Source organism: Ixodes scapularis, unplaced genomic scaffold (assembly GCF_016920785.2).
Source record: "Ixodes scapularis isolate PalLabHiFi unplaced genomic scaffold, ASM1692078v2 PGA_scaffold10__122_contigs__length_95168666, whole genome shotgun sequence".
Taxonomy (NCBI): domain Eukaryota; kingdom Metazoa; phylum Arthropoda; class Arachnida; order Ixodida; family Ixodidae; genus Ixodes; species Ixodes scapularis.
The window spans coordinates 20,171,937-20,186,477 of NW_024609836.1; the positions used below are offsets into that span (position 1 = coordinate 20,171,937).

Genomic DNA, 14,541 nt, shown 5'->3' on the forward strand with positions numbered 1-14,541 from the left:
GCTTCCACAACAATGGTTGGCAGTACTTGTAAAAAACGCTTTTATCAAGGGGCTTTACGCTACTCTGCTCCGAAGGAGCTATATAGTGCTCTAGGTAGAGCTAGAGGTCACAACCAGATGCCAAAGTTTTAGCCCGATCCGTTAACTTAATCAAAAGTTATAAGTGATTTTCTGAAAATTTCAATGGGAAAATGGAGCCCATTTTTGCCCGTTTTCGGTTTCTGGTGCCATAGTATGGTGCCTGGATCGCGTCTTTGACTGGTGTGTTTAGCGTCCTATCCCGCCCATACATCAAAAGTGGTCCCGATGTGGCAACAAATGACGCGAGTGTCATGCTGTTGCCTGTCGCGATCCTGGCGGTTGGCCGTAGAAATGCTGGCGAAAAGCACGAGCGAATGTGAGTGTCGCTGTCGTCACGGCGTCCCTTTAGACGTCCCAACTCCGGCCGCTAGAGCTTCCGTGAACTGTCACAGTGGAAAGCGACCTGCAGCCGAACAGGCATCTGCTACATACACCACGGCTGTTGGGACACCGCCAGGGTAGCGACCGGCGACAGCATGACACTTTTATGACGTCATCAGGCGGAAATCGAGGGACCACTTTTTTGGCCACGGTAAACACACCAGTCGGAGACGCGTTCCAGGCACCATAGCCATAGAGCCCCATGTGTTTGAAAACTCCGTCGGCCGCCATTTTCCCATTGAAATTTTCAGGAAATCATTTATAACTTTTGATTAAGTTATCGGATCGGGCTGAAACTTTGGCATCTGATTGCGACCTTTAGCTCTACCTTTGGGCGGAGAATGAGCGTTCGGCGATGTCTAGTTTATTTTTGCGGTAAAAAAGACCGTGTAAATGTTCTTTTGTGACACCCTGTAGTCACTGCCGAGCCAAATATTACATCAAATTAATCTTTTTTATTAATTGACTAATGGGTTTTTAATGAATTCGTAACATGTTGGCATTAAAACAGTTTAATATTAAAATTATACGTAAAATTAACGTTCTGGCAGTTTTGGGTCGCAGCAACCCTTCGGCAAACTCGTCTAGCAACCCCGTTAATGGCGTCCTATTTGAAGCAAAGAAAAACTGAGTGCTCTTGGGCTTTTTTCGGGTCCGAGTGATGCTGTAGACGGTAATATCTGTGGCTCAGCTGACGTTCCCGTGCGTCCAAATGTCGTCCGAGGTGGAAGAAGCCTGCCAGCAGGTGATCGGCTGGGTCGAGCTCGCCGTAAGTCCGACGACGAGCCCCGACCGGCGAGCGGAGGCTTACAACGTAAGTCTCTCAACCACGAGTCCGCTCCTTTCGCTTCTTAGAGGAATAGTAATGATAGTAATAATCTTTATTGGCTTAGGAAAGCCGGGTAGCGTGGAAGCGCGCGGTGCCGCGTCTATAATTCTGTGGCGCTAAAATATACACGAGGACACGGTCTTCTGGTTGTCGCGAAAACCGCCTCGGCGCCTACGACGGGAAGAACCGCCTTTGATTTTCGTACCAGACTCTTAAAAAAAAGCGTCAGCTGTAACCTGAAATGGACGAGCCTTGGTCTTTTGTTCTTCTTGCAGGCGTTCGAAGACTTCAAAGAAAAGTCGCCGGTGTGTGCCCAGTGCGGCTTTGCGCTGTCGACGAAAGGCAATCATTCGGTCGTTCGACACATCGGGCTGCAACTGGTCGAGCAGTGCATCAAGTAAGCCGGTCTCCCTAAGCTACGCGCCTTCCCGAACCATGCAACGTAAAATCGACGAGGAGGAAAAAAACCTGTGCCGGGGTGGAAAAAGGAAAGTTTTCCTTTCAGGTTACGCTGGAACGTGCTGTGCCCCGCGGACAAGGTGTTCATCAAGGAAAGCGTCATGAAATTGTTTTCAGAGGTATGACCCCCTTTTGTGTTCCATGGGGAGCCTCGGTGCAATCCATCGATCGACAAGCAGTCTGAAGGAAGCTGCGAGAAAGTATGGCACAGCAGGCCATCACACCGGTTGGTGACAGTGCTTCACGTTGAAACGGTATTAAAACGGAGCAAAAGGATGGAAGACCAGTGGAAGGAAAACACAGACATAACTGAAAACTTCACTTGTGCACGGTACAGCAAGTAAACATAAAATGAACAGGATAGACACAAAAACAATCACTCCAATAACACACCCCTCCCCCATCATGCTCGATGGATGGATGGATGATATTGGCCATGCCTTTACGATTGGTAGCTTGCACCACTTAGCCTAGGAAAATGCTTTCCTCCCCCACTTAAACATCCAATTTCTTTCCCTCTACATCCCGGCACCTATCATCGGGCCGGGGGAAAACACACCCCCTCGTTCTCCCCCCAGCGAGGGAGCCGCCAATTTTCCCCTGGTCAACCTTGTTGGGGTTCTTTCCGAACCCAGACCCACTGAGAGACAGGGTTGAGTCTTTGGGCCGGAGCCACGCGAGAGGGAGTCCCAATTTTCCTCTGTCCTCCCTGTCTCCAGTTGTGCTAGTTGCTTTTACCAATTTCAGTTTTTCCTAGTCCCCTTCCACCAATTCTCTAACCTCCTTTTCATTACTTCAGCCCTTATATAATCCATCCTTCCATCTTCTCCACTGAAACCCAGGGCCCCCTCTATGTCTGTTCTCCCCTCAGGGAGGGCAGGTTTATGCCTTTTGCACCTCAAAACCAGGTGTTTCATAGATTTGCTCTCCATTCCACATGTGCAACAAACTATCTTTATCTTCAAACTTTGCCCTATAAGTCTCATTCTTATTACCCTAGTTCTGGCCTCAAACAGTAAAGAGCTCCCCTGAGAATTCTCAAACAAAGTTTCTTTCCTTATTTTCTGTTTTTGGAACCTATACATAGCTAAAGCTGATTTCTACTGCATACGTCCTTCCCACCATCTCTCTCTCTCTCCGCATCCTTAAAGGTACCATGAAACGATTGTGAAATTGAATTTCATCCACCGCACTTTGTAGAAGGTGTTTAAAGAATCACAAAAACGCAAAAATAGGGAGAAAAAAAGAATTCTTCGCTATAGAACTTTTAAAAGAAAACCGGACTCTTTTCCGCCTTCTTTCCTTCGAAAGCTCTCTGCCTTTTCACTGCGATGCACCTGCAGAACCGCAGATCGTCAGCCGAATCCATGTCGCCTATTGGGCGAGAGCCTACCTCACCAGCACCGCATTTATAAATAGCCGGCAAATGTTTCCTAAAAGTTTTGTTAAATGATATTCAGATCCACATTTTGTAGCATAATTAGAGATGTGACTAAAATTGCCAAATTTGATAATGTTGAGAGCCAAGCGCCATCTATTGTGGTAAACGAAGCAACTACAGTAGGGCCGACAGCGTCGTTCAGTTACTTGGCCGCGATGACCAATGAACGTTTATTTTTCTACGTGTTCTTCTCACACGTCCCGACTCCAAGCAGCAAAAAAAAAAGTACTTTAAACAGACCACGACGAACAAAAACGCTGGATCCACAAACACCTAAGTAAAGCTACAACGGCGACGCATCTACCGATGCCGACCAAGCGAGCTCGGCAGATAGGCCTAGCAGGCACTTCGACTTGGCGCAGCGTTGCTTCAATGGTACTTGGCTAAGACCGTCTGCCCATGAGCAGCTGGCGTGCTGAATGGAATATTCCGCGTGACTCTTGTGGACCGTTCCCGTATTATAGTTTGATTGCTGACCTCAATTTTAGATTAAAAGGTGAGGTCAATCCCTTCCCCTTGTTTTTCGAGGCAGTGTTGACGAACACTGTTGTCGAAAAGGGACTCTCGTCGATTCTATCTGATTTTGTGTGATATAGAGCTCAAATAAATGCCGTATGGATTACCTTCGTATCACGGTATGTACACTCTGTTATTAGTATGTCATTTTTATTCTGACACGACTACACGTCACTGTCGAGCTATAACAGTTCGTGGGAGCTACGTGCAATGCCGGTCCAACCTTCCTTTGCCGAGTGTCACGTCAGTATCGAGTTGCAATCGTAAAAGATCGGTCCCGAAGCGCTTATTAACAGCACGAATACAACACTTCCATCAAACGCGCGCGTCTGCTCCGAGTGAGAACAGGTATTTATGTGGCTCTTGGTGACACTGTCGTAGTTCAGACATATATTTTTTAACGTCGGCTCGCTCCTGCATTTTCGAGGCCGCGAAAAACGCCGCGGCAATTTGTTTCCATCTACGTCGCTTTGCAAATGAATGACACGGGCCGCTTTTTACTAACAATAACAGGTGGGTTGACTTCTGGAGTCTTCACCGGAAGACTCGCAGCACTTCCCAACAGGCATGCCGGTGTATGGGACCAGTCCCATGCTGTCGCTGTAGCGCAACATATATCATTGAATTTCGCTCAGCTGCGACGTGTCGATGGCTACCGTGGCGATGAGAGGTGCCGATTCAGAAAATGCGTCGGTGCCATCAGCACAGTAAAACCTACCGGCACACCCCCAACTCGCCGCTGCTAACGCTCCCATTCTCCTACAGCCGAGAGAACTTCCGGTTCCTGTCCCAGAGTACGTCACGACCGTCAAAATTACGCCGCAGTTTGTTTTGTGGTCAGTTGGAGAAAAAGAAAACGTCGACGTTTAATTAATTTTTTGTGTAAAAGTTAATAAACCGAGACGAAAACAGATGCCTGTTCGGCATTCAGTGAACGTTGAAGGTTTAATATAAAAGTTATCTGGAAAAAAGAAAAAAGTCATTTCATGATCCTTTTAACTCTTTTTTCTTCTGATTTTGTTTCACTGCCCTCCTTTAAAAATTTATTTCCGAGCTTTTGAGTCCATTTCGTCCAATTTGTGTTCAGGCTTTTCGTGTATAGGAACTTATATACCTTAGCTGCTCACCTTATCTGCTCCATATCAGCTTTGGTCAAATTTCACTTTACTTGTTGCCTCTCTGCTCTCAAAGGATGCCCAACCCATATCCCCCTGTAGCCCTTTGGTGTGCTACCATGTACCCCTAAAGCTAACCTGCCTACACTTCTTTTTAGTCCCATATCATTTAATGAAAATATATTAACTTTCCCGTGTGGCAGGGGTACTAAACTTACTATTTATAGTCAACTAATTTACTTCTCCCTATTTGCTCGAGTTTACCTCTAAGCTTGACTGTACTTAGATCTCATACACAAGACTGCATTACCGAAATTCAACCCTGGTACCATTACTCCTTTACATACCCCCCTCATAACTTCATATTTATTAAAGTTCCACTGTGCTTTGTGTTTCATAATAGCCAAATTTCTTTTCCCCTTCTTTGTTACAATTTCTTCGTGGTCATCCAAATATCTTCTTCCCTCATTTAACCATACACCCAGATGTTTGTACTTTTCTACATGTTCTAGATATTTGTACTTTTCTACATCTTCTATCACAGTGTCTTGTATCTCCAGAGGTTCCCTTTCTCGTCGTTATCCCAGCTTGTCTCTACTGAAGTTTAGGCCCTAAAGTGTCTCCTTCCCCGCCACAAATTCTGTTTAGACCCTGCATTGTCTCGACTTTCTGCTACAAGTACAATGTCATCTGCATACATCAGCCCTGGTAAAACTTGATTTACTTTTTTCTTTCTTTCCATGTAAGTCATATCAAATCCTAAATTGCATTGCTCTAATTTTTTTTTCCATTTCACTAAGCTATATCATAAAGAGCGGGGGACATGATGGGCAGCCCTCCCTAAGTCCTGTTTTTGTTGCTGCTGGTTTTGTGGTTTCGGCTTCCCAAGTTATAACTAGGGTTCCGTGTTTTCAATATTTATTTTTCTTCAAATTCGGGGGTTATTTATCGGTGCTTATTTTTTTTACTATTGAAACGGTGTTTTTTGGTGTTTAATTTTAATGCCGAAGAGAAATCGGTGTTCTTCGGGCTTTTATTGTCAAGCGACTGTATAGTTACTAAAGAAAATATTATAATTTATAACTTATAAATTATAAATTTTCTCCAGTATTGCTGGTAAAGATAAGAGAAGGGAATGGGGCAAAGAATGTGGCTTTGATAGAAAGGAACAAGCCCAAGGGCTTGTTTTCTGGGCTTGCGGCTGTGTTTCGGTTGGGTTTTGGCTGTGTTTCGGGTCAGCGAGAAAAAACAAAAACAAAGTAGGGTTAAAAAATTTTCCGTGTAGCTATCATTTTTTTTTTTTCTTTTCTTCAAGGACAGCTTAAATTCAGGGTTTTTCGGTTTTCACCGATTCGGAAAAAACCGCCTCGGGGGTTATTTTTCGGTGTTTATCGGTATATACTGAAAACACGGAACCCTAGTTATAACTACCTTGTTATCTGCATATATCTGCTCTAGAAACTTAATCAAATTTTCACTCAGTTCATACCTTTTTAGTTGATCCCAGAGTTTTGCCCCTTTGATGTCCAAAAATGCTAGCCATAGCAACCTTTGCATTGACGTTGCTACTTCTATGCAGTGCGTGATTACGAATAAGTTATCCTCCAACCTTCTATCCCTTCTGAAAACATTTTGGAGCTCTCCCAGTATCTACTTGCTTTCTGTCCATTCTTCCATTCTTCTTTTTACAATCTGCATAGCTATCTGTATATTACTGAAGTTACTGTGATTGGACGGTACGATGTGATACTGTCTTTGTCTTCCTTGCCCTTATATAGTAGTATCATCCGGCTTAGTTTCCAGTCATTGGGAACATCCACTCCCATAGTTTGTTGGTCAATCACCTGTCTTAGCTTCAGTTTGCTTATTTTGCCTAAAATTTCAATCAGTCTCGTTGGTACGCCATCTGGGCTTGTTGCGGTTCCAGCTGGGGCCTTACCTTCTGCTTTATCCCATTACCCTGTGGTCATCTCGCTGTTTCACTATACTCCTCCTCTTGTGCTGTGCTGGTGTTACCGTTCCCTAAAGCCTGATTCGGTTCCATTTCCGAAAAAGCTGCTTCTATTGCACTTTTAATGTTTTCTCGTACCTCTTCCCCCTCTACCCTTGTCCCATCCGCTGTGGTCAGTGTCTGTTGACATCCCTGCATGCTTTTTCCGTGTGCTTTCATGTGTTCCCAGAACCTTTTTGCAGCATTCCTATCATTCCAATTTATCTCTATCATCCACTGCACTCCTGCCTTCCCAATTTTGGCCTGGATTAATGTTGATGCCTTCCTCTTTCTTTCCTGAAAGTCCCTCCATGTGGATGCTACTTCTGCTAGTGCAGCCCCCCCTTTTTTTTCCCCACCTGTGTTCTTCAGATGCCTCCTGGCATCACATTATGGCTGCCTTAACTGCTTTGTCCCACCAACTTTTCGGTTTGTGTTTTAGCCTTCCTTCTTGCTTAATGTGGCATTTCTCCAATTCTCTCTTGAAAATACTAAGTAAATCTTGGTTCATACATTCTTTTTCTGGTTGCTTGGATACTATATCCTCAATTCAGTTAGATGCTTCTTGCAATACCACATCACGTAAATTACTGTAAAATACAGAGCATCCGTCCATTCCACACTAAGCGCCCATCCCTAAGTGTTGTAACACCTGAAAAAATATGCGCAGTACAAATATAGATGGAATTTGTAACCTAACAAGCGCCCATTCCCCACTCTCTTGCAATGATCTTCAAATTTCGAGTGCGCGCTTGATCGGTACTTTACTGTAGTGACATCCTTTTGATTTTGAGTGAATATTTCTGCTTTTAATATGCCAACTGTGATCTTAGTTCTCTTATGGTCACTTCATAAGCTCTTCGTGCCCTCCTCATCTATTTCCATACGTCCTAATTTGTTGTATAGCTTGCAAGACATTAAACAGTAGTCAGTTGTTGAGTGCGAGTTGTTTCTTTGCCACAATATTTTTCCGTCGCATTTTACCTCAGTGTTAACCAGTACCAGATCAAGGGCTTCACAGAACTCCGCAGGAGGGCACAAGTTATCCATCACAATCCCCCCTTTCAGACACACACCATAGCATATTCTGATGCATCCATCTCCAACATAGGAGATACGGGAGCTGGGGCATATGCAATCTACACACCACAATCCCCAACCTCCACAGTTCACACCTGCGGTCCATATAGCAACCCTCCAAATATCATCACACTAGAAATAGTTCCCATTATACATGCTATCCAAACCTTCTCCCAGCTACCTCTTACATCAGCTTATACAATCTATACGGACTCCCAGGTAGCCATACGTGCTCTGCAGCAACGCAAAATCCCATCAGATCTCAGATCGGTCCTCGATGAAGCTCTACATGCACTAAAACCATCCTCTGTCACCGTTCGGTGGGTCCCTGGTCACAGCGGGATCACAGGTAATGAGTTGGTTCATCTACTCGCTCGCAAAATGCAAATCCGAGCGCCTGTGATCCCGTGGCCTAGCCCCCTGACCAGTGACGATGCCTTAATCTACAAACGCTCAATCAATTTCTATTACAAGCAGCTCCGTAACTCTCAACAATGACTACCTCGACCCCACCTGAATTTCAATGTGGCACAAACTCGCGCCCTCCGAAAAATCCAAACGAACACCGTTCTTACTCCCGCTAGGTTTTTTATTCTTCGACGTCGTTCTGATCCTTCATGCCCTAACTGCCCCTCCCCATACGCCAACCTGGAACATTGTCTCGTACAGTGCCCTATTGCACTATCCACACCGTTCCTCCCTAACCCCCCTCCCCTTTCCTGGAGTGCTTGGCTGGCATCAGACGGACCGGATGACCAAATGGCCTTGGTGTTACAAACCATGGATGTTTTGAACACTTAATTTGTGCTCAATATTAAAGTGCATTCTCTCTCTCTCTCACAGAACTCAACTAACATCCTCCCTGTTGTACTATTTATATACTCATCAAAGACTTCCAAGTGAGCATTCATGCCCACTAAAATAATTATTTCTCTTTTGGTGCAAATTTCTCTAATGTAAGCTTACATACACGTTAGGTGTTGTGTATTTTTGTCCCATGCATCGTTCCCTGTTTTCAGATAACACAAAACCAAATAGTCTGTCCACTCTCCCAATATTTCTTTGAACCAACATGTGTTCCCTGCAGCTTTCCTGTACCCTTTCCCAGTCCTGTCCTCTTACCAACACCCCCATTGCCCCTCCCTTCTGTTCCCCTTTACTCCAATTGCATCCCATCCAAGAATAGCCTGATACGTGTGGTGGTTCCTCCATATCTCTTAAATGTGTTTCTGTTAGTCCATATACCGCAATGTTTTCACCTTCTAATTTCCCCCCAAATTTCCTCCCACTTCATTCTATTTCTATCCCCCTGCATGTTATGAACCCTACATTACGATACTTCTTTTTCCTATTCCTACGAAGCTTCCTCCCATCCTCCCTGACCCTCCCCCTTAAATCTACCTCAGGGCCCTCACCTATTCCAGGACCCTGCTGGCTTCCAAAAAAGCCCTTGCTTTCCCTACCATTTGCAACCCAATGAACCACCCCGTGCGTGTCCCGTGGGGCTGCCTACTCAGGTCAAAGGAATTAGCTGTCCCCCTCTGGTACACCTCCCTGTTCACCTGCATAAAATCATACCCTAACTTCTCTGTCAACTGCTTAATTACCTTGTTTGCCTCCACTACCACCTGCTCTGTTCCCCACACGTGCCTCTGGACTTCCGGGATTGTGCACATCACAATGTGCACCTTCTCGGCTGCTTCTCCAAGTTTACGGACCCCCGCCTCTAGCGTTCCCCAAGTTATGCCCCCTCCCCCTGAGTATGTCGTTCAGCCCTGCATGAACGACAACCAGGTTTTTCCCCTGATGGTTGTCCCACACCATGTTCTTGGCGCTCTCCATGACCTTGCTCATGCACTTTCCTGGGTGGACCCTCACCTTAACTCTTTCTTCCCCTCCCACCTTGCTCTTGATCCCTGCTATGCACTTGCTAATGTTGGAACTACCCACTATAATTATGCCTTTTTCTCCTCTATTACCGCACCCCTGGTCTCCACTTCCCTGTTCTTTCCCGTCGGGTTTGCCTCATTCTCCTCTCTCGCACTCTTGGCCTCCACTTCCCTGTTGTTCTCCACCAAGGTTGCCTCCTTCTCCTCCCCTACCAGGCTGTAATGGAGCGAAGTCTTGCCCCTCTTCATTTGGGCAACTTTTTCCCGTAGCGCCTCACAGTCTGACCCTTCCCTTTCTGCCCCCTCGTCTGCCTCCTTCAGCTTGGCTTCCCACTCCCCCTGTAGAGCTTCCAGCCTTTCCCCTTCCTTCGTCACCTTCTCCCTCATTTGCTCTACCTGCGTTTCCAATTTCTGCTTCACTTCCTCGTGCCTTTCCTCGTCATCCTGCATCTTCTCCCTCATCTCTTCCAATCTTCGCATCCATGTAATCTTCGCAATCTTCATGCGAAGATTGCATGAAGATTACATGCAATCTTCGCATGTCTCTTCCATCGCCTCTCGTTTCTCCCTCTCCTCTCTTATCAGGACACATACCCGGCACTGAAACTACCCCAGCTCTGCCTCTGGCAGCGTGTCGAAGTCTATTTCATCTAAGTAGCCCGAGCAACCACATCCGTCACGTCTTATAAGCGGCTCATCCTTGCTCTGCTTGCCCGTCACCCTCCTTGCTTTCCCCGCAGCCTTCCCGACCTTTGTCGCTCTACCCGTGTTCGTACTACAGTGAAACCCGTTTCAAACGAACCCACGTACAGCGAATTGTCAATATCGAACTCACAGAAAATTTAAATAAAAATGCATGTAAAACATACTTTTTATAGCGAACAACATATTGGTTATATTGAACTTTTTTCCCCCCGGGAAGGCTTCCAAAAACGCGCAAACAATCGTCTTCTAGCCTCTCCCTTCCCCCAAAAAAGGAGTAGGAAAGAAAGAAAATTCCAAAAGCTCTAGATGCAAACACAAGTGAGCGAAGAGAAGTGATTCAGAAGGGGAGAAAGCTGGAAAAAATACACACTGCACGCATGCGCAGAAAAAAAAAACTTCTCATCCCAAAGCGTTTGCCCACGAAGAGAAGGGATTCGGAAAAGGAGATCAGCTAAAAGAAAAAAAAAAAAACTGCATGTATGCAAAAAAAAAGAAAAAAGCTTTCCAGCGTGTTGTTACAAGGCGGAAGTGAAGAGATGATAAAGAAAGAGAAGGCTCTCGCCTTACAGCGAACGCATTGTGGAAGTTCAATGTAAATTGTTATTGCTATATCAAACTACTTGCTATATCGAACTGATCATAGCGTTTCTTGCTGTTCGTTATGAACGGGTTTGACTGTAACGCCACTTATGCTACCCATTTGTTTCGCCATTTACGATGGTACAGCACTTGGTCCACGTGTAACCTAATCTACCCTGCTTCCACTCTCATATAGCAAGAAAACTAACCCGCTTCCGCCTCCACTACATCATTAGTTAAGGCGAAAGCGGGGTGTGCCCGCTTCTGCTCACACACATGCCCGCACCATTATGACGCGGCCAGGTGTGAGAGCACTCCATCCATAGCCCTAACAGGTGATGAGGTTGATTTTATTAGGAAGTCGGGCAAGATACGTGTAGATGTGTCAGCATGATGGGGGAGGGGTGTGATTGTTTTTGTGTCTATACTGTTCATTTTATGTTTACTTGCTGTAAAGTGTACAAGTAAATTTTTCGGTTGCAAGTCAGTGCTGTGTCTGTGTTCTTCCACTGGTTCTCTGTCTTTTTTGCTCCGTTTTAATACCATTTCAACATGATCAACCAACTAGCCCAACTACACACCTTGTGACAGTATTCCACACTGTCTCCCGCTCACTTTCTGAGAGCTGGTCTTGGGCCAGTGCAAATTGTTTCTTCCTTTAATTTTGAAAAAAAAAAAAAAGGGAATGGGAGGGGGGGGGGGGGGTGAGAGAAAAAGAATGGTTTCCCCTCATCCCCCACGGCTTTGGGGATGCTGAGAAAACTTGTGAACACAAACCGAAAAGAACACGAAGAGGACACGGGCAAGTGCAACTTTCAACCAGTTTAGTCGTGGCCACACGCAAGCGAAAAGATCTGAAGGAGCTTGCGCAGCTGCTGCGAGAAGAAGAAAATGGGATAACTACGAAAATTTTGCGGTAGTATTTCTACTCATACCTTAATCCCAAGAAGCCGCACCTCACACATGCACGCCCCACAAAACTGGTTGAAAGTAGCATTTCTCCTCGTCCCCTTATCGCTTTGCACGTACACGAGTTTCCTCAGCCTTGTGCTCTCACCAGCCCAGCGAGGAGCCTGCTTGAGCTTTGATGACCCTGCAGCAGGGGAGTAAAAACGGGAGCAGAACGCAACAAATTCCGAGCGCAGACATTGCTGGTCCCGCAAGGAAGATAGCCATGAAAAGTGGAGAAACAAAGCAGACTAGGCGAGCCTCTCTCGCCGCGGTGAGTCAGAGTTGTTTGAGCTCATGTCCCCTGTATTAATTTTTGTAGAATGTGCAATGGGCGGCGTTTTCCTGCGAGGTGAGACTAGGCTTAGATTTTACGGGCGATGTTTTGCTGCTCCTTCACATATATTAGGGCGTTGCCAGTGATCCGTTGGGCCACCTACTGGGACCACCTATGCCCCTCTGTTCTGACGCGGCCGGAAGGGGACCTTTCCCTGTAGATTATTATATTGGCTATCTGCCCCGCAGGGCACAGAGCCCCTGCTCGTGGAGCAGGCGCACATCAAGGACGCCCTCTCTCGGTTGCTGGTGGAGATGGTCAAGCGGGAGTGGCCCCAGCAGTGGCCTTCCCTCATGGACGAGCTGCACGCCCTCTGCACCATGGGCGTGAGTGCCCTCTCTCGCGCTACTCCATGGCCTGCCAACGTGAGAGGCCTACCGTAGAGTTACACAAGTCGGCTCCGAGCAGTTGCCAGGGTTTGTGTGGTTTCCGTGCGGTGGGGCCAGCTAGGCGTTCGGCAAGCGTGTCGTGCAGTGAAACCTATTGTCCCCTCTATCGGCCGCTTTCTTATGGCACAAGCGCCGCCTGGCTGTGCTCGCTTTGGTTTTGGTAGTTTCAGTATTTTGTCTTACCGAAACTTCTTTGAATCGAAGTGGTCGCCCCCGAAAGACAGCGAAAGACAGCGAAAGGCAGCAGATTGTTGTTGTTAAAAGATACTAGGAGCTTTTAAGGGCTAGTTTCCCCAAGATCATATCCCCCACAAAGAAATGTTGACACAAAACTCTGGTTGCCGGTGTCGCTCATAGATGGTAGTAGCTCTCCAGAGTGTTGAGTTTGCCGGTTGTCCGCTTGCTGCCGTCGCTCATAGATGGCGCAACCTTTCGTCCCCTTTCCACTCTGGCTTGCCAACTTGCGGCCGGCCATTACTTCATTCCCACCATAGTACAGCTTTGCTTGTCTTCCTTTTTCACCAGAATGGAAAGGCTAAAAGTTTTTTCTGTCTAAAACCTTGCATAGGCGGCTCTTTGTCATTGCAGCACCCAATAAGACAGCTCCGTTCTCAAATCGGAGGATATGTGATGGTTCAAGACGGAACAGTAATGTTTTCTTGCAACTTTTGAGCAAGGGGGGAGTAGGGGAGTAAAAGTTGGAATTGTTGACGCTACAATTTTAGGGAGAGAAAGAGTTTTATACTTTGTCTAGGTGTTATTTTGAAAACAAACAATTATCGACGAGCGTTTATTCTACTTTTTGAATTGCTCCAAATAAGCACATCCCTAGTGTAGCTACCGAAAGCGTACGACGACACAATGGTGGCATGGTACGGTTCCTAGCATGAGCATTTTCTGCATACATTGTGCAAGGCAACCAATGACTAGCGAGCATTTCGTCGGTCCTAGATTCTAATCAATGCCGGTCCCCCCGAGCACTGCGCTGCGCAAAATGTTTTGCCACCGCAGTTGGCACTAACTTCTTTTATGCTATAGTCCGTTGCAACTCAAGAAGGTAGGGCGAGGGTAAGACGGGCCGTGGGGGAGGAAGCAGACGGGAACGCTAAAGGGAGGAGGAGGTTTCGCCTTTTCTTCTCCAGCGTTCCTCCTGCTTCCTCCTCCCTGGCCCGTCTTACCCTCGCTCTACCTTCTTGAGTTGCAACGGACTATAGACACAAAAATTAAAATTCCCTCCACGCAGTGCCGAAACCAGACGTGGTCTGGTTTTGGCAAACCTAGTAGGTTTGCCAGTGATCCGAGAAGGGAATACTTGTCGCGAGATTTGATTGACCTTCAACACTGGTGAAGGTCGATTAATAGTAATTTCCAGGCCGTCGAAGAGACGAGCACTCGCAGAAGTGTATTCCTACAAACAAAAAAGTTTGGTATAGCGCCGCAATCGCTGGGGACACGATCAAATTTGAGCTGCTCCGATCTGTCTAATGGTGCGAGGACACCTAGGGCCCAGCTCGGGTAAATTTTCGAGTGCCCAGGTACGAAACCTGCGCTCCAGATTGAGGAACATGGCTCAAACGTGCCCCTGTTCGTACTTCTCGTGTTCCGTCTTCGACTGAGCCGTCCGCTTGCTTCCGCATTTTACCGACGCCAAAGACGACACTAACGAAGAATCGGTCACATACGCGCGAATCAGAAAAATGGCAGAAGACGTCGCCGGCATTGCAGTCTTCGCCGCTTGGTAGCGTGTCCGGATACGAGAGTCTCTGGCGGCCCCCAGCAGCGGAAGTGGCATGCCAAGCGAG

At 46.6% G+C, this 14,541-nt stretch overlaps 1 protein-coding gene across 1 annotated transcript in view; it reads left to right on the forward strand.

Moving 5' to 3' along the window:
* The first annotated feature begins 981 nt into the window (after nt 1–981).
* The window catches only part of LOC8035819 (exportin-5), a 95,692-nt gene continuing 82,132 nt past the window's right edge, over nt 982–14,541 (forward strand). The window contains exons 1-4 of the mRNA XM_040218121.2: nt 982–1,276; nt 1,567–1,688; nt 1,797–1,869; nt 12,539–12,676. Coding sequence (XP_040074055.2) covers nt 1,175–1,276; nt 1,567–1,688; nt 1,797–1,869; nt 12,539–12,676 — 435 coding nt within the window. The 5' untranslated portion in view covers nt 982–1,174. The remainder of the gene's footprint in view (nt 1,277–1,566; nt 1,689–1,796; nt 1,870–12,538; nt 12,677–14,541) is intronic.